The sequence below is a fragment of the Peromyscus maniculatus genome, chromosome 1, assembly GCF_049852395.1.
Source record: "Peromyscus maniculatus bairdii isolate BWxNUB_F1_BW_parent chromosome 1, HU_Pman_BW_mat_3.1, whole genome shotgun sequence".
Lineage (NCBI taxonomy): Eukaryota > Metazoa > Chordata > Mammalia > Rodentia > Cricetidae > Peromyscus > Peromyscus maniculatus.
Window position 1 is genome coordinate 115618366 of NC_134852.1, and position 25934 is coordinate 115644299.

A 25934-nucleotide genomic window follows, 5' to 3' on the forward strand; every position below is an offset into this window, starting at 1 on the left:
AATTTTCACTCTGAGGACAAAAATCATCATACAGAAATCCATCCGAATCCAAAACATCTTGGAGAACTGCCATTACCTCCTTAGTCTAAAAGGAGATACAGAGATAAACAGAGAGCTGGATAGGACTAAGAGGTTTTATAGGTGCTGCCTTAGTTGGTTTATGCCACATGGTCATCTTAATCAAGATTGTAGTGAGTAGAATGGTGTGTGCTCTCTTTCAACTTTAGTAAAGATTTAGATAAGCAATAATATATGTTTGATGAATGGGAATATTTGATAAATAAGGTTCATAAATTCCTAAGGTCTATTCAGGCTAGCAGAAACTGACTTGAATATATATATACATACATATATATGTCTAGCATCTTTGTCTTTGCTAACTTTGTTAATTTTTTGGATAAACTGAGTCACATAAAAAACTGTGATATTCTGTAATAGTGCACTATAAAAGAATCAAAAAAGTTCTCAATCTCTCTATTGATTGTATTAAGGTTTAAAGTTTTATGATGCTAACAGATCTTCAATTAAATATTTAATTCAAAAAAAAGTGTGTATAAACCATTTTTTTTTTTTGAAACAGAGTTTGTCACTGGAATAGAGCTCACCCAGAAGGCTAGGATTTCTAGGGACCTGCCTGCTGATGCTTCCACAACAATGGGACTACAAGCATGTACCAATATCCCTGCTTTTTTACATGGGTTCTGGTCCTCTAACTCAAGTCTTCAAGTTTTCAAGTCAAGCACTTCACAAACTGAACAAGCTCCCCTGCCCATGGGCCTTATTTGCCTACGAGTAAAAAAGCAATTTCAGTGGCTGTTAGCTATGGGACCTACACTGTCATCTCAACAGTGATGAAGTAAAATAAAAACAGTAGATGCTTCTATAATCACATCTGAGCAGAGACAAAAGCAATAATGTTATCCAAAAAATGATGCCTCCTTACAGATGATATTGAATATGTATAGTATACATATACATACATACACACATACATGCATACATATATACATACAGCAGAAAGAAGAACAAGAAGAGTGAATTTAGGCAGCTGAGTCTGTGGGTATGGTATCAGTCTATACAGATGGTATCAGTCAGAACTGGCAAGATTACACTGAGTGACAAACATCATTACAGATTTCAGTGTGTTAAATCCTACAGTCTGATCTCATTTGCCTATAGACTGTAAGACTATTGACTTCAATAAGCAAAAAGGCAGAACAGTATTTATCCATAGCTTAGAAGAGAATCAATATGAAGATACTGATCAGAACAAAACCTTCATTAATGAGACAAATATATTTTAGAAACCAATGAACAGTATAAATTTTGCAAGGCACGCACCTTAACTCAATAATGTATAATATGCCAAATGACCACTCTGTATAGCTTTACTGTATATAATCTTTGTTTAAGGAATAAACATTTTAAAATAAAAATAATAAAGAAATAAGTAAAGAAATTAAATAGGAAGAGGACAATTAAGTTCAATATGGTATCCATTAGTATTGCTTTATTCTTCCCTTGGCATGCCACTGTGGACTCTGCAGAATCATTTTTTGGCTTTTTTTAATTATCTATTTTTGAGTTCTCTTCTTTTATCAGTACATGTTAACTATAAATACTAATAGATTTCATCATGATACTTCATTTATGTATATAATGAATTTGTGTCATATCCCCCCTCCTACTGTCCTGTTTTTTCCCTTTCCACTCTCACTGATTCCCTTCTCAGCTCTTCCTCTTAGTATTTTCATGTTTTCCTTCCTTTCCTTTCCATTTTCTTTTGTGACCAACAGCATTTTATTAACATTTGTCACAGGACCCAGAGTGAGGGGTAGCTTGCAAGAGCCTGGACTTCTTACCAGTAGTTACATGCCCCCCTCTGCTAGTGACCATCAAGTGCTTGTTGGTACTCTGGGAGGAATCAGGTCTCATGAATCCTAGATACCTAGATCCTGTCTGTAAGTTCTCAGAGAAAGGTGGGACCTCATGCCACTTCTCCATGGCAGGATGCTGACAGGCCCAGCCTTCTGAAGAGCTTGTGTACACAAACCCAACTGCTGTGAGATCAAGAATGCATCTGCTGAGTAATTTTGCCTTGACTATAACAATGTGTATTTTTAAAGGCCTTTTTCCTAAAACCATCTTTCTCCAAAATAATTTTAAATCCTTATTTTTATTTCTATATTGTACTTCCTAAAATATTTGTATATGCATGAAGTATAGAAATATAGAAGTAGCTTCTAAAAAAATTCCTTCCTTGTGTTTTTATACAATTTTATTTTTATTGTTTGAGAATGTCATACATGCATATAATGTGTTTTGGTCAAATCTCTGTCCCATTCCATCCCATCCAATTCCTCCTCTACCCCCCCCCCACTTTTCACTCTCAACTTCATGATCTCTCTCTCTCTCTCTCTCTCTCTCTCTCTCTCTCTCTCTCTCTCTCTCTCTCTCTCTCTCTCAGCACTCTGAGCCAACTTAGTGTTGCTTACATGTGCTTAGGTGTAGAACCATCTATAGGAGCATGGGTATTATTTCAAGACTCACATCCCTGAAGAAAACTTCCTCTTCTTCCTCTAGAAGCAATAATTTGCCACTAACTCTAGCTTGGGGTGAGACTTCATGTTCCCCTCCCCTATCCATTCTGAGACCTTCTAAATCTCAGAAATAAACCTTTATATACACTACTTTTAAACTTACCACTTCTTATTTTCCTATGAAAGTGGTTGCATTCTACTGCTCAAAAAAAATCATGTGGAACTTGAAAACTGTTTAAATATATATCTACATGTAGTATATGTGTACACATAAATATTGTACACAACATATATGTATTATAATCATGTATCATATAATTTGTATCAAGTGCATCATAAATACTACTCATTGAACAAATAAAACTAAATGCTTATTTATGAGTGCATATTTCATGCTATATCAAAGCTACATTGTCACCATTTTCCATTACATTGACTTCTAATTTGCTTTTTCTGCTAGCTTCTCGATATGGATGAGAAAATTACATTAACAGTTAAGGAGGATCCCGGTAAATACAATAGATGAATGAATATTCTTTTAAATATCTTTGAGTAAATGGTGTATTTGTAATAAGCTGATGTCATGCTATATTTGGGTAAATTGTTATCATAATTATCACTATTATATCCTCATCCTGGAAGCCACTTAATATATCCATTATGGCTTTGCAGTAAGGAAAAATATTCTTCATTGTATTAAATTATGCAAAATTTTGGAAAAATAAAATGGCCATAATTGGAGGAATCTTATTTGGCCTAAATTAGTACTTCCTGCTAGGGATGAAATTTGAATAGATCACTTAGCTTTACTGCAAAAGAGGACACTGTCCTACATACAGAACCATCTGCAAGATCCAACAATAGTAATGAAATGTTTACAAAAATAGAGTTTCATAAGGTTTCCAATATTCCCAGGACTACGTTGAAATATAAGATGTTTGATTCACATTCAAGTGAAATTTTGGTCACAATATTTCTGTTCCTTTTCCAATTTTCTATGGACTGGAACAAACATAACTACTTTCAACAACATGAGACAAATTCTGAAACAAACTCTCCAAAGTGCAATTGGTTAGTGATCTTTCTGGAAGAAAATTCTCAACACTCGCTCCCGAATCTGCTTGGTCCTCACCCCATAGATCACAGGATTAAGGGCTGGTGGGACAACCACATAGAGATTAGCCAAGAAAATATGGATATACTGGGGCACATTATGGCCAAAACGATGTGTCAAGAAAGAGAAAAATGCTGGAGTAAAAAAAGTTAAGATAACACCTATGTGAGAGCCACAGGTGTTGAGAGCCTTGAGCCTGGCCTCTCGGGAGGGAAGGCAGAAGACCGCATAGAGGATCCTGACATAGGAGAGAATAATAAGAACCACATCCAGTAACAAGAGAACAATGTTGCTGAGACCAAACATGACATTGACTTTGATGCTGGCACAAGCTAGGCGGGCAATGCCCATGTGTTCACAGTAGGTATGAGGGATGATGTGACGCCCACAGTAGGGCAGCCTCAGGAGGAGAAACACCAGGGGAAGGACCATGTATAGGCTTCGCAGGACAGCAATACTTGCGATGACACCAATGACTTTGTTGGTGAGGATGACAGTATATTGAAGGGGCTTGCAAATGGCAATGTAGCGGTCAAAGCCCATGGCCAACAACATAATGCTTTCCATGACGGTGAAGAAGTGGATGAAGAACATCTGAGAAAGGCAGCCTCCAAAAGATATTTCCCTGAGACTGAACCAGAAGATACCCAGCATTTTGGGGATGGTGGCTGTCGTCAGACCCAGGTCAATGGAATTCAACATGGCTAGAAAGTAGTACATGGGCTCATGAAGACTGTGTTCAGCTTGGATCACAAATAAAACAGCTGTATTCCCCAGTATTGCAATGAGATACAGAAAACAAAAGGGGAATCCAATCCAGATGTGTGCATCTTCTAGCCCTGGGATGCCCAGCAGGAGGAATGAGGAAGGATGGACTTGTGAGTCGTTAGACAGGGACATTCTCTCAGTCATGGATAGATGCTGTGCTTCATACAGATAAGTTCTTGTGTGTGATCAGTATGATTCTTTGTCTACTTAGTTCTTTATCTTCACTCCTGGTCAAATATAAAAATAACCTTTTAATCTTCTGTTCATATTTGTAGAAAGAGGTAAGAACACTCTCTTTGTTTTATGTTTAAGTCTCCTGAATTTCACAAGGCATCACCTTTAGAGCCACCGTTACTGCACTGAGCTCATGTAATAGCAAAGACTAATACAAAGAAGAGGAGGAAGAAGAAATTTGCCAACTGTGGTGTGGCCAGGAATGCATGGCCAGGAGGATGAAGTTCCAAAGCTGATGTACAAGGTAATGTCACATATGCTTTTGCTTAATAATAAATAATAATAATAATAATAATAATAATAATAATAATAAAAATGAGTGAGGTAACCCAGACCCAGAAAGACAAATATGGTATGTACTCACTCATAGGAGAATACTAGCTGTGGAACAAGGATGACTGAACTGCTACTCACATCACCAGTGAGGCTACCTGGAAAAGAGGACCCCAAGAAAGACACGGGGATCACCCAATGACGGAGAAATGGATGAGATCTACATGAACAGCCTGGACATGAGTGGGGGCAATGAAGGGCGACGGTTGAGGGAAAGAGAGCGGGAGATCCAGCTGGATGAAGAAAAGAGAGGGAGAACAAGGAATAGGAGACCATGGTAAATGAAGACCACATGAGAAAAGGAAGAAACAAAGTGCTAAAGAGACCACAGAAATCCACAAAGATACCCCCACAAAAGACTGCTGGCAATGGCCAAGAGACAGCCGGGACTGACTTACTCTGGTGATGGGATGGCCAAACACCCTAATAGTTGTGCCAGAAACCTCATCCAAGTACTGAGGAATCTGGATGCAGACATCCACGGCTAGGCCCCTGGTGGAGCGCTGGGAGTCTAATTAGCGAGAAAGAGGAGGGTTTATATGAGGGAGAATTGTTGAAACCAAGGTTGGATAAAGCACAGGGACAAATAGGTAAACGAATGGAAACACATGAACTATGAACCAAAGGCTGAGGGGCCCCCAACTGGATCAGACCCTCTGAATAGGTGAGACAGTTGATTGGCTTGATCTGTTTGGGAGGCATCTAGGCAGTGGTACCAGGTCCTGGGCTCGCTGCATGAGATAGCTGTTTGAAACCTGGGACTTATACAGGTACGCTTGGCTCAATCTGGGAGGAGGGGACTGGACCTGCCTGGACTGAGTCTATCAGGTCGATCTCAGTCCTCGGGGGTGGCCTTGATCTGGAGGTGGTGGAAATGGGGGGTAGGCTGGGGGGAAGGGGAGGGGGGCAGGAAGGTGGAGAACAAGGGAATCTGTGGCTGTTATGTAGAACTGAATAGTATTGTAAAATAAAATAAATAAAAGAAAAAAAAGAATCACTCATGCATTTCTTATCTTGATCTTTCCCTATTTTGGAAGCCAAAACTCCCAAATGTGGTGTGTACAATGTTGTCTCTGTGTAGTGTTATTAACAAGGTGATCTGGTTCTGAGAGCAGAACAACTTACCTTCTTTTGTTTGGTTGCATGAAGCTTCATGTAGAAGTTCTCAGTATTTTCATAGGTAGATGAAGAGATGAAACTGTAGGTATTTTAATTTATGTTATGGGAAGTAAATAATTCATATCCATTATAACTCTATTACAAAGTCTCACCAGGTTTGGAAAGTAAATAAAGACAAAGGGAAAAATAATACTTGACAAAGATCATTTTGTTCTTTTGTGGCTATGATAAAAACATAAATTGAAAGATTGTCTTAATATAGACAGAGCTTTCATTTGGTCAGTGAATAAATAAATGCATCCAGTAAAGAAACTGTCCAGACATGGAACAGCCTTTGGAAGAGAGAGCTACACAATTTCTCAATATACTTCTCTCTTATACACATGAGAAGAGACATTTCCATTTAGTTCCTTCTCTGATTCTATCTCAGTGCCATGTTTAATAGATACTTCTATTACAGTAAATTCTGAACAAGTAGTAAATTAAACATCTGAAGAAAACAAGCATGAAGCACATTGTTGCACACTTATTTACAAAAATTATTGTGCTAATAATGTGGAAGCAATTGTGTTGTGTGTAATGATACACAAAGAATATATTCAAATTTAACAACACTTGTCTGTTGAAAGAATTCAAGGTGTCTATCAGAGATGTTTATGAATGCAACCTGCCTTGGGGTGTGGTTGATGTGGGTGGGTAGGGGAGTCTTGGAGGGGATGGAATAAGGGAAAGAATGTGATCAAAATATATTGTATGAAAAAAATTAAAAATAAATAAAAATATAGAGTTCTACTTTGGACTTACAAAAATTTGAAGAATACAGTGTTTCATAGTTTAAACCTATGCTGACCCATATGCCTTCATAGAGGTGCCCATTTAAAGTCCAGGAACCATAGCAGACATGAAAAATATTTTGACAATTTTAGAAATTGTTTGAGGAACACTGTGTGTGTGTCTCTCTCTCTCTCTCTCTCTCTCTCTCTCTCTCTCTCTCTCTCTCTCTCTCTGTGTGTGTGTGTGTGTGTGTGTGTGTCTTCTAGGTTGCTGATACTAGGGAAAAGAAAACTAGAGTCCTTACATTTGGTACATAAAGGTATCTGACATGAAGTTATCATTCTATTCTTCATTTGCTGAGAGCATACATGGTATTACAGTTAAGGAAGCACTTTCCCAATTCATTACATTATGTATTTACAGGGATTCTAAAAATACTGGTGTCAATCAGACAATATGAACACAAATTTAGGTAAAACTGGCCATACACTCACTTCAGACATACCATTTTGTGGCAAGAAAAGTAAAACTCCAAACAGGACATTTTTAACTTGTACTGAAAGTGTTATTGTAGACATATGCACAGAACACTGTGACGAATAGAAGGTGTCAAGAAAAAGTCAAATGAGGACATTAGAACTTTGGGAGTGGGGTTACATGCCTGTAGACACACACAAGCACACACAAATATGTTTGAGGGTGGGCATAAATGTGTATACATGTGCATATATAAACCTTAGGTGTTTTCCCTCAGGTTCCATCTACATTATTTATTTTATTTTATCTTATATTTACTTTTTTATTTTTAACACATATTCTCTCATTGACCTAGAACTCACTTAGCAGGCTAAGCTGGTTGGTCAGAAAGTCCCAAGGATCCACCTTTCTTCATCTCCAAACCATGGTATTATAGCTACGTGCCAAAAATGTCCAGCTATTTGTGTTGGTTGAGGGGGATCAAATTCCTCATGCTTAGAAGGCAAGCTTTTTGCCAACTGAGCTATCTCCTCTGAAGTATTCCCCACATCAAAACACTGCAGGTAAATAAGAAAAGGCTTTTTGTTCTAGATGAAGAGTAAGATCAAAGTGGGAAAAATGAAAGCACACTGACTAATGAATACATTAAGAAGGAATCTATGGTCTTTCAGGGATCTCAGACTCAGTAGGCTGACCAGTCAGTCTTAACTGACTGGTGTCAAGGTTATCAACAGTGGCTCCAAAGAACAGAAAATGAGAAGATTGAGGCTACCTACCATAGAAAGAACCTTATGCCTGTGGAACTCTCAGGAGGGCATTATGTTCTCACATACCCACATGATCACTCAGGAGCATAGGAAAGATAAGCACTTGGACTTTTCTTTTTCTGTACCTAATTCTGAAACCCCATGGCCAACTGTCTGTCATAGCATCTATGACACCTATCAGAGTTTCCCCTCCATTTTCCTACTTAATAAATGACTACTCTAGAGAGCCATTCTTCATGATTCACTTATAAATAAATTCACTAATTCAAAAACATAGTTTAGATCTCCTTGTTGCATCTTGAAAACAGAGAAGCACATTCTGTCTCTTCTTGCAGTTCAGACACGTGTAAACTTACACGGGATCAAAAAAGTAGCTAAATTAAAGTAGACATATTGCTGCAAAGCCACCTTCAGATTTCTCCTTAGTTTTAAATGTAAGAATTTGTATGATCATACAAGTGTATGTAGGGAAGGTACAGCCTTGGAAGTTACATGAATGTGTAATTTTTCTGCATCTGGTACTTACACATTCACCTTTCCTCCATCAGTTCATTCTAGCATGGCAGAAGCCCTTCCTTCACCTCCTTGATACTTTTTTGTAGTCTAAACAGGATATGACTTACCTTGGTTTCTAAATCTCTGTGAAACATCAGTCGGGATTATCCTAGGGCACACTATTTGTTTGCTGAGCGGAAAGAAATTTATTTTTTCCATGGGCCCGATTCCCCTAAGAATACACGCACAGTATCATGGGAACCTTGACAGGGTGTAGTGTGCGGACTCCAGAGAATTCTTCCTCTCAGTCACTTTTTGTATATACAAGATACAAGGGCAAGAGCCTGTTGCTGCTCTTTTGTTTCTTCCTAATTAGCTATTCTTTTATTTGTACTGATAGAATGTGTTTGACTTGTGATTTCAAATTAAACTTTTAAACTCCTAGTACATTTCTGGGATTCTTGCTGTTATCTTCCTATTCATCCTCTGTTGCCCCCCCTTTCCCAGAGCCCTTTTACTCCTTCTGCAGTTTATTCTTATGAATGCATTAATCGATTTTCCAACACTGTGTTTCTGTTAATTGATTTTTCCAACACTGTGTTTCTGTGAGAGAACCTGGTTTATCTCATGTATCCCATTGATGACAGACATCCACACACTAGATATGGAAGAAGTGTTTGTTCTGTGAAAACTGCTGTGATGCACCAACAGCTGTGTCAGCAGACTGCCTTTGCATAAACACGGGTATTAAAAACAACACTGATAGTGGAATAAATAGCCATTTAAAGTAATCAGAAAAAAAGCAGAAATAAGCACAACAAAAGAAGGGAAGTCATAACAAAGAAAAGTAGAAATTATTGAGTTGTAACGCTAACGTAAGATTTCCCAACATAGCAAATTAAGAAGCTCTGAAAGGTACCGAAATTGAGCTCTTATCAAGAGAATTCCTTGAAAAATTACCAATGTCAAATATTATAAATGACAATAAAGATTGGTAGCTCTAACTTTTTAAGGGAGCATATTTTATTTTAATTTTGCCAGGCTAAATGAAGGATAATGACAATTAAGGATTCTACATATTTATATTATATAAACAATGTTTTGATGTCAGTGTATATTATAAAATGATTAAATCAAAGTAATTAACAAGTTAATTACCTTAGATTTGTCACGAGAGTGGCAAGATGTACTCTTTGCAAGTAAACCACATTATTGTTTTATGACAGTCACAGCTCTATTCAAATGATCTCCAAAACATATACATTCCCTGTGACCAAAGCTTTATACCCTTTATCTTAATTTCCCAACCTCACTCACATCCTGGACTCTTGTAACCAGCAATATATTTTCTCCTTATAGGAATTACAGAGTTGAAACCTTATAGTGGCTTCCTGTGCTTGGCTCATTTTACTGAAGATAGTTTCTTTCAGTCCACCTATGTGCCCACACATGACAGAACATGCTCCTGGTGGTTGGCAATGCTCCAGTGGAAGGCCAGAGATTCACAAATATATGGGCATCACCAATTGCTCTTGCTGGGTTTTGAGTAGGGAAGGGGGTGGATTTGAAGAAGTAGGAAGAGGGGTGAATGTGATCAAAATTGCATTTTATGAGAGTCTTGAAGAACTAATAGAAAATGAGAAGAAGGAAGTTTATATACCCATTGGAATAATAGTTATCTTCCTTTGAGAAATGTCCCAATGTCCTTTGCATATTTTTTCAGCAGGCTGTCTGATACCTTAGCACTGTCTTGTCTCTTTTATATATTAACCTTTGTTATCTATAATAGTGCCCTCTGTCATTTCTTTCACAAAGCCTGAGAGAGAGAGAGAGAGAGAGAGAGAGAGAGAGAGAGAGAGAGAGAGAGAGAGAGAGAAACATGAAAGTAGTGAAAATGTAGGAAGTAGACTAGCAGGAGGGGGAAAGAATTTAGAAGCTATGAAAGATTAATTTGGGTCAAATGCATGATATACTTGAATGAAGCTTTTATGAAAGTCAATAAATATTGAAAATAAAGATACACCAAAAAGATCAAATCAAAACAAGAACTATAGTAGTGTATGGAATGGAATGTATGCTGATGTGGAGAAAGACATATAAATCCATAAAATGGAATTCATAATTGAGTAAGCTACATAGCATGGTTCCATTATATGAACTATCTAGAATAAACTTTGAAGAAAATTCATAAGGACAGAAAGTGAAGTAATGTTTCCCAGGGGCTGAAGGGAGGGATGAGTAGGGAAGTGACTACTTAATGACTTTAGTGTTTACTTTGGAAAGATAAGAAATGTTAGTACCAGATAGAAATGGTAATAGCACAGCATTGTGACTGCACTATGCACCATGGAATGAAAACTTCAAAATGGTTTTATAATGTACATATTTTCTAAGAATGAAAATGCTAATGCTTCACTTCCTCTCTCCTCCCAGCCACAGACAGAATCGAAAGTGGGTAGAGCAAGCAATACATAGGCTGGAGAAGAGAGGGCTGGGAAAGAAGAAAGAAAACAAAAGACAAAATGGAACTTGCAAAAAAATGATATATGAAATAGCAAAAAAGTGGCAATTAATTAAATACAGGAAAACTGTTCACTGAGATTAGCCAAGAATGGCTCTCTGCCTGGTGCAGTGGCTAAAGGGAATTACTGTTGTTTACTAGGACTCTGGCATCTGGAGACATTATTACTAACCGTCTGCCCCAGAGCTTGAGTACACACACACACACACACACACACACACACACACACACACACACACACCATTAATATCCCCTAAGGTATATTAAAGGCTCCCTTTAAGCCATGTATCTGTATTTTAAAACTGAACACACAATTGTTACATGACTCTCAGAGAAAGAAAGAAAGAAAATCTTGGTAAGTCTCTGCAATATATACTTAGAATTTGGATTCTCAGAAATTGAGAGGATTTAGAATATTCATGTAACTTTTGAAAAATAAAAGTATAATTAGAAAAGAGTAAACAAGCAAGAAACATCTATTCATGGGTGAAAATTCTTAAAATATATAATACCAGAGCAGTGAACATGATGCCATGTATTAATGATGTAGGGCAAAATTAAGGGGGAAATACATTGGAAAGAAAATTTATTGCCATCTACAATATTTCAAACATATATAATTTCACTTATTCAACTCAATAATAGACACTACTGTGCATTACCTATATGAAACAGAAACCCAGGGCATCATATAACATGCCTACACTCAGTAATCTGAGAGCAGAACAGGATCTAATCCTGTGTCATAATCTAATAATACTAAATGTTCTGTAATTTTACTTAGTTTTCCTATATTTGCTTTTTAGTGACATAATAGGTGATATACAAAGAAAAGAGCCATAATAGTTAGAGGACAGAGCAATACATTTTAACTCTATATTGACTTCACAATACTTTGACATAGGAAAGGACTCAATATAAGTATTAGCTGTTTGGCTTCTCTTCATTCTTCATATTTCAGGGGTAAGTTAAATTCAAAGCTGGTTATTAGAATTTACAGTTAAGTACAAGCTTAGACGATGAAGCACAAGGTCAAAAAGCTCAGAGACAGCAGCAACAAGTACTTTGGGAAATAAGTTTGTAAACATGTAATAAAGAACTTGTGGGGGTATTGTGTTCCCCAAAATATTGTGTACCTTAATAAACTTACCTGGGGTCAGAGAACAGACAAGCCACTAGTTAGGCAGTGATAGCACACGCCTTTAATCCTAACATTCCAGAGACAGAAATCCCTCTGGATCTCTGTGAGTTCAAGGCCACATTGGAAATAGCCAAGCATGGTGACACACACCTTTAATCCCAGAAAGCCAGCCTTTAATCCCAGGGAGTGGTGGTAGAAAGCAAAAAGGTATATAAGGCGTGAGGATCAGAAACTGGAAGGATTTGGCTGGTTAAGCATGTGGCTGGTTAAGCATTCAGGCTATGGAGCAACATAGTTCAGCTGAGATTCATTCCGGATGAGGACTCAGAGGCCTCCAGTCTGAGGAGACAAGACCAGCTGAGGATCCGGCGAGGTGAGATAGCTGTGGCTAGTTCTGTCTCTCTGATCTACCAGCATGGACCCCAATAACTTGCCTCGGGTTTGATTTTATTAATAAGAACTTTTAAGATTCTGCTACAAGAACTTTTATTTGTACAAAAAGAGTGCAGCTCTTTAGTGTTCTGGGCCTCCAGGAGGTAATCTCCATGAATTTGTTCAAAGTGAGGACTTGAAACGACATGCTAACTGTAGGGTGCAGCCAGGCCATAGAATCAAAATAGGTTGTATGAACTTCTTAAAGAATTAATTAAAAACTGATGCTTAAAGAAAACTAACCAAGAGCATGAACTTGTTTGGAGATTTGATCAAGTGGCATCAGTCAACATGAAAAGTAGCAAATATAATGCTATATTGGCCATGAAGTAAGCAAAAAGTCATGCTTATGTAATTAGACCATAATGAAAATGTCCAGGTGATCTTCCCTAGATGGTAATATGCTCTATGTACATTGCCATACAATGTCAAGAGGATAGTGCATCACAATTCCATGAGAGGACAGTGGGTACCTCACATTTGCAAACCTCACAGGTTTTCCTAGGCATATCTTTCTGGGTATAATTGTAATCAGCATCCTTTTCCAGTAAGAAGCTGTCTGAATGAACATAATAGCTTTGAATGATTTTTATGAGTCCCTCTAGTAAGTTCTTGTGATGAGGATAGTTTGGGAGACCTGAGACTGAAGATGTCAGAAGTGAGTGTAGACATAAGATCTGTTTCCTAAAACTTGCACTTTATTTACCATGGTCTCCTATTCCTTGTTCTCCCTCTCTTTTCTTGATCCAGCTAGGATCTCCCGCTCTCTTTCCCTCGACCCTCGCCAATGAATGGAAACACATGAACTATGAACCAAAGGCTGAGAGGCCCCCAACTGGATCAGACGCTCTGAATAGGTGAGACAGTCGATTGGCTTGATCTGTTTGGGAGGCATCTAGGCAGTGGTACCAGGTCCTGGGCTCATTGCATGAGTTAGCTGTTTGAAACCTGGGACTTATGCAGGGACGCTTGGCTCAATCTGGGAGGAGGGGACTGGACCTGCCTGGACTGAGTCTATCAGGTCGATCCCAGTCCTGGGGAAGACCTTGATCTGGAGGAGGTGGGAATGGAGGGTGTGCTGGGGGGAAGGGGAGGGGGGCAGGAAGGGAGAGAACAAGGGAATCTGTGGCTATTATGTAGAACTGAATAGTATTGTAAAATAAATAAAAATAAATAAATAAATAAAAATATAAATAAATAAATAAAAAGTGGCTAATAAAAGGTGCAGTAAAACAGAAAAAAACACTCACACTTTAGCTTCAGGCTGATGGTCAAATTTGATGCTACATATTTGCAACTAGAAGTCAGCAGGCTCCCATAAGGCAGCTTCAGATGGGGAAGATGCTTCATGGGTCACCACTTCCTTATGCTAACCCATCTTCAATTCTTATTTGAAGCTATCTTTCTGTTAAAGACCCAGATCCTATGAGATATGTGTGTCTGATTTTAGACTCCCAATTCAGTTCCACTGTCTTTTTCTACTTTTTAATTTATTCACTTTTGGGCCACAAAACACTGTTATAATTATCATGGTTTTATAAAAGCTTCAAATTATAGTAGCTTAATTTATGCAGATTTTTTACCTTTAAGGAAATTTTGTATAAATTATTCTTCCTCAGACCCATTTTTCCCCTCTCTCTTTGTACTGCTTCTACTAACAAAATTACAAAGACAGATCTAGACTATGTCGCATGATTAATTTCAACTTGTTTTGAAATCTTGACACTTCTGTTTATTAACATGGGAAATACTGAGACATGGTTTAACTTTCTAAAACATCTTCTTCTCCATAAAACCAGATACAGTAAAATTTATGTCAGCAAATTATAACTGTATGAAACAGCTAAATAATAATGATAGATGAAATGTTTTTCAACAATAGACACCAAACTAATGATATCTATTGTAGTACTATTTATTGTAATGTATCTATTGTAGTATCAGTTTTATTATATCCTCCTCATATCTAGCTCTTGAAAAGAGGGGAGTTCACATTCTTACTCTAAATACTAATTTTAAGAACTGTGTAGCTCACATCTGACATCTCAGCTTCTCACACTTTTGGTGTAGGTGAGCAGTGTTACTTGGATTATTTATACAAAACTGAAGAATGGGGGGGAAAACTCAAAGGCCTTAGGAGAAATGTATTTTTAATATCAACACATTGTTTGAAGACTCTTTAAATTTTTGTAGCTCTCTATTAAGCCTGGATGAACTGTTCCATGGAAACTGACAACAGCTTTTAAACCATGCCCAGCTTCAGCCTGCAAAAGAATGCCCTTGCCCAATGTCACTGAGGCCCACCCTCTTTCCTTCCTGTTGCTGGGGATTCCAGGACTGGAAGCTGCACAGTTCTGGCTGGGCTTTCCCTTCTGTGTTGTGTATCTGATCGCTCTTGTTGGAAACTTTATCATTCTGTTTGTCATATGGACTGACAGGAGCCTTCACCAACCCATGTTCTACTTTCTGGCTATGCTGTCTATGATTGACCTAAGTCTCTCTACTGCTACCATACCTAAGATGTTGGGCATCTTCTGGTTCGGCCTCCAGGAACTGTGCTTTGGATGTTGTGTTGCTCAAGTCTTTTTCATCCATTTCTTCACAGTCATGGAGAGCATCATACTCCTTGCTATGGGCTTTGATCGTTATGTGGCTATTTGCAACCCTCTCAGGTACACCATGATCCTCACCAACAGAGTCATCGTTGTGATTGCTGTGGTCATGGTTATAAGAAGCCTATGCATGATTGTTCCCATCATTTTTCTCCTCCTGAGGCTGCCTTACTGTGGACACAGAATCATCCCACATACTTACTGTGAGCACATGGGTGTGGCACGACTGGCCTGTGCCAGCATCAGAGCCAATGTCTATTATGGTCTTGGGAATATTTCCATTTTGTTTCTGGATGTGCTTCTTATTATAGTTTCCTATTCTAAGATCTTATATGCCGTTTTCCACCTCCCTTCTCAAGATGCTCGTCTGAAGGCTCTTAATACATGTAGCTCCCATATCTGTGTCATCTTAGCCTTCTTTGGTCCAGCTCTTTTCTCCTTCCTCACTCATCGCTTTGGTCATAACATCCCTCAGTATATTCATATCCTCCTGGCCAATCTCTATGTAGTCATCCCTCCTGCCCTCAACCCAGTCATTTATGGGATCAGGACCAAGCAGATCCAACAACGAGTAAAGATTCTTTTGACTAAAAAAATGAGTGAGAGGTAATTTGTTCAAGTAATGGGAGGATAAGGTCTAAAAGAACTTGAATTAATAATAAAAAGTAATAATTAATTTTACTAAAATTGAACATCAGCACCTCACTGTGTAGCCCAGACTGACTGCCATCCTGAAATCTTTATGTCTCAGCTTCCTTAGTGACTGGTATACTACAGATATATATTTATAATACATATTATATATAGTATAATAGATTTATATAAATCTAAATATTATACATATATACATATGTTGGTGGCAGCTATTGAAGGCATGATGTATCCTCTACTGAAACCTGGTAGAATATGTATATATATATAATATGTATAATACATATACACATATTATACATATAAATGTTGATGGTGCCTGTTGAAGACATGCTGTATCCTGTATTGAAACCTGGCAGAATATGTCTTTCAACAGCAAGTTTCAAGGAAGAGTGCTTTAAATTGTTGAAGGAAGAACTTACTATTAGAATTGTCTAGTTCTAAATATCTTACAAGTAATCATATTTATTTTATAGACATGTTTAAATGCAGGTCATATGGTCATGATAGAAGCAGATTTAGGTAATGGTCATGCAAATAAAGAGGGGCACTAACTGTGAACTAGGAAGTCAGGTACAATTTAGCCACATGACAGAGAGAATGCATGCTTATGTACAGGGATTTGAACTGGATGACTTTCAACAGGGAAATGTGTAAAAATAAAAAAAAGTGTTATTGAATTTCAAAATATTAAAGAAAAGGAGCATAAATAAGTTTGTGGAAAAACCATAAACTTTTGCACTATGAAAAGGTTAACACAAGAAACAGCAAAGTAGATAAGCAATATATCCCTGTTTTTCAAAACTGGCAGTCAAAAAAGACTGAAAAACAAACTGCTTTAAAATTCTTAAGTAAAATATTGTCAAGCTAAGATAAAGTCAAATTTGACTTTGGAAGTTGCCATAGCAATCATCTTGCCCAATTGTATAACACTCCTACTGATGTTCACTAATTTAACATATAAATATCTTCAAAATATGTTATTAATGATGATTAACTTCAAAGATAAGAACAAATATTAAAGAAATGGTGAAAATGATAATTAGCATGCCCCAAAGTTTGTATTGTCATCAATTTGATCGTACATATACTATCTGCTTTAGTATTCTTTAATCCTGAAACTATCACTACAGCCACTTGATGACTGAATAATTGAGATAAAAATCTTTCTAAAATTCAATTTCAAGATTGTGTTTGAGGACCAGGATTTTCTTCTGATCTCCTTTAAATGTACACTGAAATGGAGGATAAATTAGAAATAAAGTATTAGGTATATGTTATCACAAGGAAATCCACAATGCAAAATGAGTTACATATATGTATATCATCAGTTCTGCTCATGTTCATTTCCATTACCCTTTCTCATGCCAAGAAGTTCCTGCTGTGGGATGGTCTTTCTGTATGCTCTGAATATGTTGCTCCCATTGGCTAATAAATAAAGCTGTTTTGGCCTATAGTAAGGCAGGATAAGAGCCAGGTGGGAAATCTAAGCAGAGAGACAGGGAGAAGAAGGGCCGAGTCAGGGCAGACACCATCCAGTTACCCAAGGAACAAGATGCCAGCAGACTGGTAGTGCCATGGCCACATAGCAATACATAGATTAATAGAAATGGGTAAATTTAAGATGTCAGAGCTAGATAACAATAAGCCTAAGCCATAGACCAAACAGTTTGTAATTAAGATTAAGTCTCTGGGCGATTGTTTTATAAAAATGGCTGCTGCCCAGGTAGGACCAGGTGGGACTAAGAAACTTCAGTCTAGAATTGGTACCCAGACATTTGGCATGAATTTCCACATAAAACATGAGAGCTTTAAAAAAAGGTTCTAAAACAGAGCTAAGAACATCTTCCTAGTGCAGATCATACAGAATCTCCTGGCTACTGAGGGCTTCAGCAGTGACATGGCAGACTCCTGCAGTCTTTCATGGGCTACAATGAAAAGAGGCTTCTCCTGGCCACTGCCTGCAAGCCTGGGAGCACAGCCACAGGCTTAAAAATATAGCAATCCATTAATTAATACTTCTTCCAAGAATTGGAGAGGTAAGCATGACTCATTGGTACCTCTGGCCATGTTGAAAAGCCAAGCAGGGAGGAGTCAGCAGCCAAAGCTGCCACTTTGGTCCTAGTCATGCAACTTTGCAATTTAAAAACTCTCCTGGTCAGAAAAGGATTACAGATACACAATAAGGACAAATTCAGGTGGGAAAAAACCTCTAAAAGGGTTACAGTGTGTTTAAAAATATACATAGGCTTGGGAGAGAATAAAAAAGGGTAAAGAAAGTCCTTAAAAAGGAAATAGAGTAATAAAAAAAGGCCACGTAAAGATGGAAAATACACAGAGAGTCTGAATACTGTACATTATGTTGTCTTTGTTATTTTTAATTACAAAGAGACATTTGATTGTGGGGACTGCTAAGTTAAGCCAACATATATATTTTAAAGGTATTTTGACTTCAAAATTTGGATCTAAGGATATGTTGTTTTGGAAAAGAGGCTCTGCTTTTGTTTCCACAGGAAGCAAGAGGCTGTGGATTAGTTCCAGGTTAAGATGGATCAGATTTGATCAAGTGAGACCTCATGAACCTTGACAGATGGCATCTATAAATCAAAGTTATAGCCGGTTTTCTTAGGACTTGACCGTTATCTCAAATTTTCTCAGGATCACCATAAGATTACCAGAGCCCCCAATCAGCAGGAAGTGGTTTAGAAAACTATGTCCAAATTCCCAAAATATTGTTTATGAATGTTTGTTTTCATTTAAAGGGGTTTGGTTATAAATGGTTAATGGTCACAGTCAATCTTTTTCTTAAAAAAAAAAAGAGTGGTTTGATACAGAAATGATGAAAAAAGGTAGATTATTGAGTCTAATTTAATTCCAAAATCAACTGTTGGTCTCAAATCCTTTACATTGGTATGGATTTTGGTTTATTAGTATAGGTTTAGGGTCAATTCTGCTATACTATATGTATATTTTTATTTTGGTTTTGGGATATTATGTTTATGCAGCTCATTTGAAATTGTAACATATAATTAAGAAACACAGATTAATAGCCATCTATAATAATTAAGGTTATACTCATATTAGTTAGGTTTTCTACATATATAAAGATACTATTTCAGATGGATAGGCAATCTTCAAACATTTCAAAGACCTACAGAATATGGCATTTAAAATGTTTTAAAAACTTAGATTTTTCTGGATGAGACATGTCTGCTCCTGGCAGCACCAATTACTTCAATGAGGATGATGGACATTGAAGACACTCATGGAGTTTGCTTTCAGTATGGCAAAGGTCAGCTGTTTGGGCAAGAAACTGCTCTTGCCTGGACTGCTTGACAATGCGTTGTATAAATTGGGCATGCTGGACCCATAGGAAAGTGACCACTGAACTTCACCTAAACAAGGCAAATGCTCCTTCAGATTTCTGATTCACAGAAGAACTTCCAGACATTCTGTGAGACACATAGACAAAAGCGACTAATGAACTTTGCCAAAATAGGCAGAACAGTCCTTCAAATTTTCTGCTTCACTGAAATTTTTGCCTGATACTCTAGACCTATAGGCTAAAGATGGATGCCCCAACATTACAAAAGAACTTTGGGTGACTGTCCAGGCAGCCAGATGTCTCTGTCATTTATAGAATTTTGGAATTTGCTTGCAATGTACTTCTTGTCTATTCAGGTTATAGTATATCCTTTTGGGGTCTTTGGTGGAGTTGAAGACTAGATAGTCAATACTATGATTTTCTTTAGTTATGATAAAAGATAAATATAAAACTTTACACTCACAAAGATAGGATAGATGATAGAATATTTTCTTTAATCTTGCCAAATACAAATAGATTAAATATTGTAACTATAATTTTTACTTGATAACTGTTTTGTTATATATCATTTACTATGTTAAAATGAAAACATTCCTTCTTATTAGACAGAAAAAGGGAAATGTTGTGGGGTGGTTTTTCTGTAGGCTGTGAATATATGTTACTCACATTGGTTAATAAATAAAGCTCCTTTGGCCTATGGTAAGACAGGATAAGAGCCATTCATGAAATTCAAGCGGAGAGATGGGGGAAGAAGGGCAAAGTCAGGGCAGATGCTATCCAGAAACAAGATGCCAGCAGACTGGTAATGCCATGGCCATGTGGCAAAATATGGATTAATAGAAATGGGTTAATATAAGAGGTCAGAGCTAGCTAACAATAAGCCTGAGCTGTAGACCAGTTTGTAATGAATATTAAGCCTCTGGGTGGTTATTTGGGAATAGGTAGGTAGGAGAGATTTGGACGTTTACAAGTTCCTCTCCAATTTTTAAGTCTCTGTGGAGAAAAGTATTTGTGTACACATTTATGCATGTGCATGTGTATGTGCATGCGTGCGTGTCTGGTGTAACTCACTAATTTTAATTAAGATGCCCATATGAGCATTTATGGGAAATAACTTCCTAAGTATGTATTATTTTTACACTTCCCATTAACTTATTTCCGTATGATTCATTGTGCATATTCCTTTGTCATCATTTGTCCATTTGTTCTTTTCAAATTGGAATACACATGTTTAAAGGGTAATTGTATTAGTTACTTTGTACATTGCTGCAACAAAACACATGACTAGCCAACTTAAAAAAGGAAGTGTTTATTTGGGTTTGTACCTCCAGCAAAATAGGTCCATCATAGAGGAAAAGGCATGGGGACAGGAGCTGGAAGCTGGCTGGTCACATTGTCTCAGTAGTAAGGAGTCAGAGAACAAACAGTAGGGTTTGACTATAAAATTCAAGGTCTGCACCCTACAAAATACTTCCTTCAGCGAGAATCTACCATCTAAAGATTGTACAACCTTTCTGAACAGTGTCACCAGTTAAGGGTCAAGAGGTCAGATACATATCACATCTAAACCACAAACATAATAGACCAGATAATCTTGAAGAACAGCACTTTAGGATCTATATCCTGTAGCAGGAATCTTAAAAGTTTTTATTAATAAAATCAAACCCGAGGCGAGTTATTGGGGTCCATGCTGGTAGATCAGAGAGACAGAATAAGCCACAGCTATCTCACCTTGCCGGATCCTCAGCTGGTCTTGTCTCCTCAGACTGGAGGCCTCTGAGTCCTCATCCGGAATGGGTCTCAGCTGAACTGTGTTGCTCCAAAGCCTGAAAGCTTAACCAGGCCAAATGCTTAACCAGCCAAATGCCTCTAGTTTCTGGTCTTCACACCTTATATACCTTTCTACTTTCTACCACCACTCCCTGGGATTAAAGGCTGGCTTTCTGGGATTAAAGGCGTGTCACCATGCTTGGCTATTTCCAATGTGGCCTTGAACTCACAGAGATCCAGAGGGATTTCTATCTCTGGAATGCCAGGATTAAAGGTGTGTGCTATCACCGCCTACCTAGTGGCTTTTCTGTTCTCTGACCCCAGATAAGTTTATTAAGGTACACAATATTTTGGGGAAAACAATACCACCACAATATCCTAAGTATATAATATGTAATCCTGTTATATTTGCAGGGGATGGCATATAAGATGCCTGACATGCTGCCAGCAGAGATTGGAGAACAGGGGACCTGAGATTGTGGACCATCAACCCTCATTGTCTGGTTACAGAGTGATCACAGAGGGGGATACAGTTACATCAGTGTGCACATTTTTCTTGAAACCTCAAGGGTATCGGGGCGGGAGTGGAGTTTACATACAGGTCATGGTGGTCCTTCCTGGAACATTTTCAATTTTCCCAGTCACAGTTGAGCACATCTCTTAATATAAATCTCTTTCTATTATTACATTGTCACAGATTGAATAATGGCTGAATCAGGTGGCCCTTGGTTTTTTAGTTTCTCATTTCCTGGGGCTTGGTGGGCAGTGTAAGCCTGAAGGGTTAGGGTCTTTCAGTCTAGTCCATTAACATTTGACAGATTCAGACAAAAAACTCCATTATATATATTAACAATGTCCAGTCCAGTAACATTTGATAAACTCAGACAATTTATTACTTATCCTATTTAAAACAAGCAGTTCCTTTTTAAAAGTAGATTTAAAAATTGACCTTTTTATCTTATCATATTCATATTCTCTCTTTTTTCTTTTTATAAAAGTTTCAATAATCTACCTTTTGTCATTTTTATATCTTCCCCTTTTTCTTTTTAGAGTAAATTCAATCATCTACCCATTTATCCTATTACTTCTTTATCTTTTTTCTCAGAGTAGAGTCAGTGATCTACCCCCATCTATATTCTCTTCTTTCATTTTCCTTTTTTTAAAACAAAACCTCTGAATCTAATCTCCTTTGCTTACCCCTTTTTCTGACCATTAACAATTAACAACTTGTAACCAACCATTGTAAACAATGACAATATCCATAACTCATCAAATGACCAAAAACCTCCTACCCCACCTCTTGGGAATGTGGACGTAATTTTCTTAAAATTACTTCCTGCTTTCTGGGGGTGAAGACATCTTTAGAGAATGCTGAAAAGAAAAATTTTGGGGTTAATTGTCAAGTCCTATATCATTTGTCCAGTTACTGCATAATGAGAAAGTGCAGGGCTTATTTCAAGTCCTTGTTTAAGTAGTCTGTTAGGCTGGATCATCCCAGGTAGCCATCTCAAAATTGTCCTGAGCAGTTTGTAGTCCAAAGTTGATCTTTCCATGGTCTTAATCAGCTTAATAGCTTTACCATAGTCCATGTGGAATCATCATTGTGGGGTTCCATCATGCTTTTGAAGATTTCAGACTTGTTTGGCGTAGTCCTGGTTCCTTGCAGATTTTTTTTTTTGTACCTCCTCTGTGGTTTGGAGTAATCACAGTCTGATAAATGTCTGTCTCTTGAAACCATGAATGTTTTTCCCTGGAAGAGAAATATCTTCACAGCAATTTCTCTCCACTATTTGTCTTGCCAAACTTTTCCAAACTGACTTTTGCTGATGCTTTCTTGTAATACGGTGGTCCTGGCAATTCTTCTCTGAACAAGCAGTAGTAAACCCTTTGTCCCAGGTAGCAGCATCACCGCAGTCACCAACATGATGAGAAGCAGCCAGCAACTTGGAGCAGCAGCCACTGCCTCCATGATCCCACCACTGTTTGTGGCTCGGCCCCCCGGCCAAAGCTTCTCCTAGGTTGGCCTCAAACTCGGATCCTCCTGCCTCTGCCTCCTTCAGTAAATCCAACCAGTGTGCTTCACCACAACTGGCTGAGGGTAGCTCAGGTCTGAGCAGGGGCTCACAAGGCCACAGGTGCTAGACCCCAAAATCTGGGGGTCTCAAGTGGGCACCCCAAGAACCCAGACTCCAGTCCAGTTGATGCAACGGCACGAGGTTTTTACTGAAGCATCTGTACAGATGGGCAAACTCTTGTCCTGAGAGCAAGAGTCGCATCCTACTGTAACCACATAGGATGTGCTTATAAAGGAAAAACCCACAAACCCCACAAGATTACAATTCCCATATAATTTCATGGCCTGATCACAGAGTGGGTACAGTCACGTCCGCATATACATTCTTCCTGAAACCTCAAGGGGGGTGTCAGGGCAGGAGTGGAGTTTACACAAAGGTCACAGTGGTCCTTCCTGGAACACCTGCAACTATCCCAGTCACAGTTGAGTGCATCTCTTAACAGAGATCTCTTTACATTGTTACATTGTGGCAGGGGTGGTTGAACAATGGCTGAGTCAGCTTGCCCTTGGAACTGGATTTTTAGTTTCTCATTTCCTGGGGCTTGGGAGGTATAAGCCTGAAGGGTTAGGGTCTTTCAACAGGAAAGCTTTTTTTGTGAATTCATACAAAGAACGTTGGGTGCCAGATGTAACAGGAATCTTAAATTGTCTTATTAATAAAATCAAACCTGGAGCAGGTATTGGGGTGAATGCTGGAATATTAGAGAAGCAGAACCAGCCACAGCCACCTCACCTTGCCAGTTCCTCAGCTGATCCTGTTTCCTCCGACTGGAAGCCTCTGAGTCCTCATATCCGAATGAATCTCAGCTGAACTGCTGCTCCAAAGCCTGAGACCTTAACCAGCTAAAAGCTTCTAGTTCCTGAACTTCACGCCTTATATATCTTTCTGTTTTTGCCATCACACCCTGGGATTAAAGGCTCACTTCTTGGGATTAAAGGGGTGTGTCACCATGCCTGGCTGTTTCCAATGTGGCCTTGAACTCACAGAGATCTAGAGGGATTTCTACCTCTGGAATGCTAGGATTAAAGGTGTGTGTGTGCCACCATTTTCTAGCCTTTGTATCTAGTGGTTGTTCTGTGTCTGACCCCAGATAAGTTTATTAGGGTGCACAATATTTTGGAGAACACAATACCACCACATTGAAGAAGCTGTAACAAAGAAGCTACTTAGCAATTGCAGAAGCCGGAAGTGACCTGTCAGCTGGCATGAGCACTGTCTCTGAGTCGTTACTGCGCCTTCCAGGTATCCCATCCTTCAGACCCCCGAAATTGCTGAGGCTTGTCTTACACAATATTTATACAAATTCATACATGCATAAATAGTTTCATTAATTAAAATGCAGGAAACTTGTACACAAGCAGGCAGCTTGATAAGAAAAAAAAACACGGTACAGAAAGAAAAAATATTTACAGAAGATGTATGGTACATGACATAGAACTGAAAATAATTAGAGAATGTGTATACAAGTGACACGGAATGAAATGAATAACAATTTACATCATTTCTGTGCAGAAAACCAAATGAGATTTGCCCCTGAAACATTGCTTTTCAATGCAACATTTAGGAATGGTGTTTTCGAGACACAACAGGGAAGTTGTACATACAAACTTAGAGCGATTGTAATAGCACGCACAAGACTTGAACATCATCAAGCAGACAATGTTCCAGCATGGAGAGGTGAAGTGGGTATGAAGTCCTATATTTAAATAAGGATGTGTTGGCAACTGTTAGCTTGTGGGACAGTGAGGATCAGTTTTATTTAAGGGTGTGGTCCCTAGCAGGTTGACTACACTCCTTTGGATTCCATCATACCATAGAGTAATTGGACAGCACAAATTGGCCTTGAGTTTAAAATAATGAAGAGACCAGGCTGGATACGGACAGAGAATGAGGAAGATCTAGGAGGAGTTCTGGTAGGGAAGGTGATTATAATAAAAAATCATTATATGATATACCAAAAGAATTAATAAAAAAAAGAGAGAGAAATGTTTTTGGTGTGAGAATGATGACTTTTCTCTTAAATCATGTTTGCTTTCTTTCTTTTATTTATTCTTCTCTCCTACAATACACCCCAACAGTAATTTCCCCTTCCTTCCTCTCCTCAAGTGCCCTCCCCCATCCCCCTGAGTCCAGCCTAGGACATTGGTGGACCAGCCTGACTCCATCTTAAGATCAAAGCCTTACAAGGAAAAAATGAGTTTATTTTGGTTTGCTGTAAAACTTTATTTTCTATTTTTCTGGAATTTGACCTGACCATACCTTGACCCTTCCTGCAATTCAACTTTGTCCACAACCTGACTGTGCCTTGAACTACACTGCCCCAAATTAGGAGATTTTCTTACAAATAATCTCAAAAACACTATTACTTTTGGTATTTTACTTGGCAAGTTCCTATGTTGACAAAATTCCTTCTACAGACTCCCAGATTTTGCCCTCTAAAAGGAGCTGAGAGTTGTAGCATGAATCTTAAAAATTCTTATTAATAAAACAAATCCAGGCCAGGTATTGGGGTGAAATGCTGGATGGTCAGAGAGACAGAACAAGCCACAGCTATCTCACCTCACCAGGTCCTCAGCTGGTCCTGTTTCCTCAGACTGGAAGCCTCTGAGTCCTCATCCAGAATGAATCTCAGCTGAATTGCTGCTCAAAAGCCTGAATGCTTAACCAGCAAATGCTTAACCAGCCAAAATGCTTAACCAGCCAAAATGCTTAACCAGGCCAAATGCTTCTAGTTTCTGGTCCTCATGCCACTCCCTGGGATTAAATGCTTGCTTTCTGGGATTAAA

The 25934-nt window shown here is 38.2% G+C and overlaps 1 protein-coding gene and 1 pseudogene across 1 annotated transcript; one reads left to right on the forward strand and one right to left on the reverse strand.

The window, feature by feature from the left end:
- Positions 1 to 3612: 3612 nt before the first annotated feature.
- Positions 3613 to 4566, reverse strand: LOC102928363 (olfactory receptor 52E8). The gene has a single exon (XM_006991786.1). The coding sequence runs from the start codon at positions 4564 to 4566 to the stop codon at positions 3613 to 3615; it is 954 nt and encodes a 317-aa protein (XP_006991848.1).
- Positions 4567 to 14964: 10398 nt separating this feature from the next.
- On the forward strand, positions 14965 to 15976 carry LOC102928653 (olfactory receptor 52E8-like; annotated as a pseudogene).
- The last annotated feature ends 9958 nt before the right edge of the window (positions 15977 to 25934 follow it).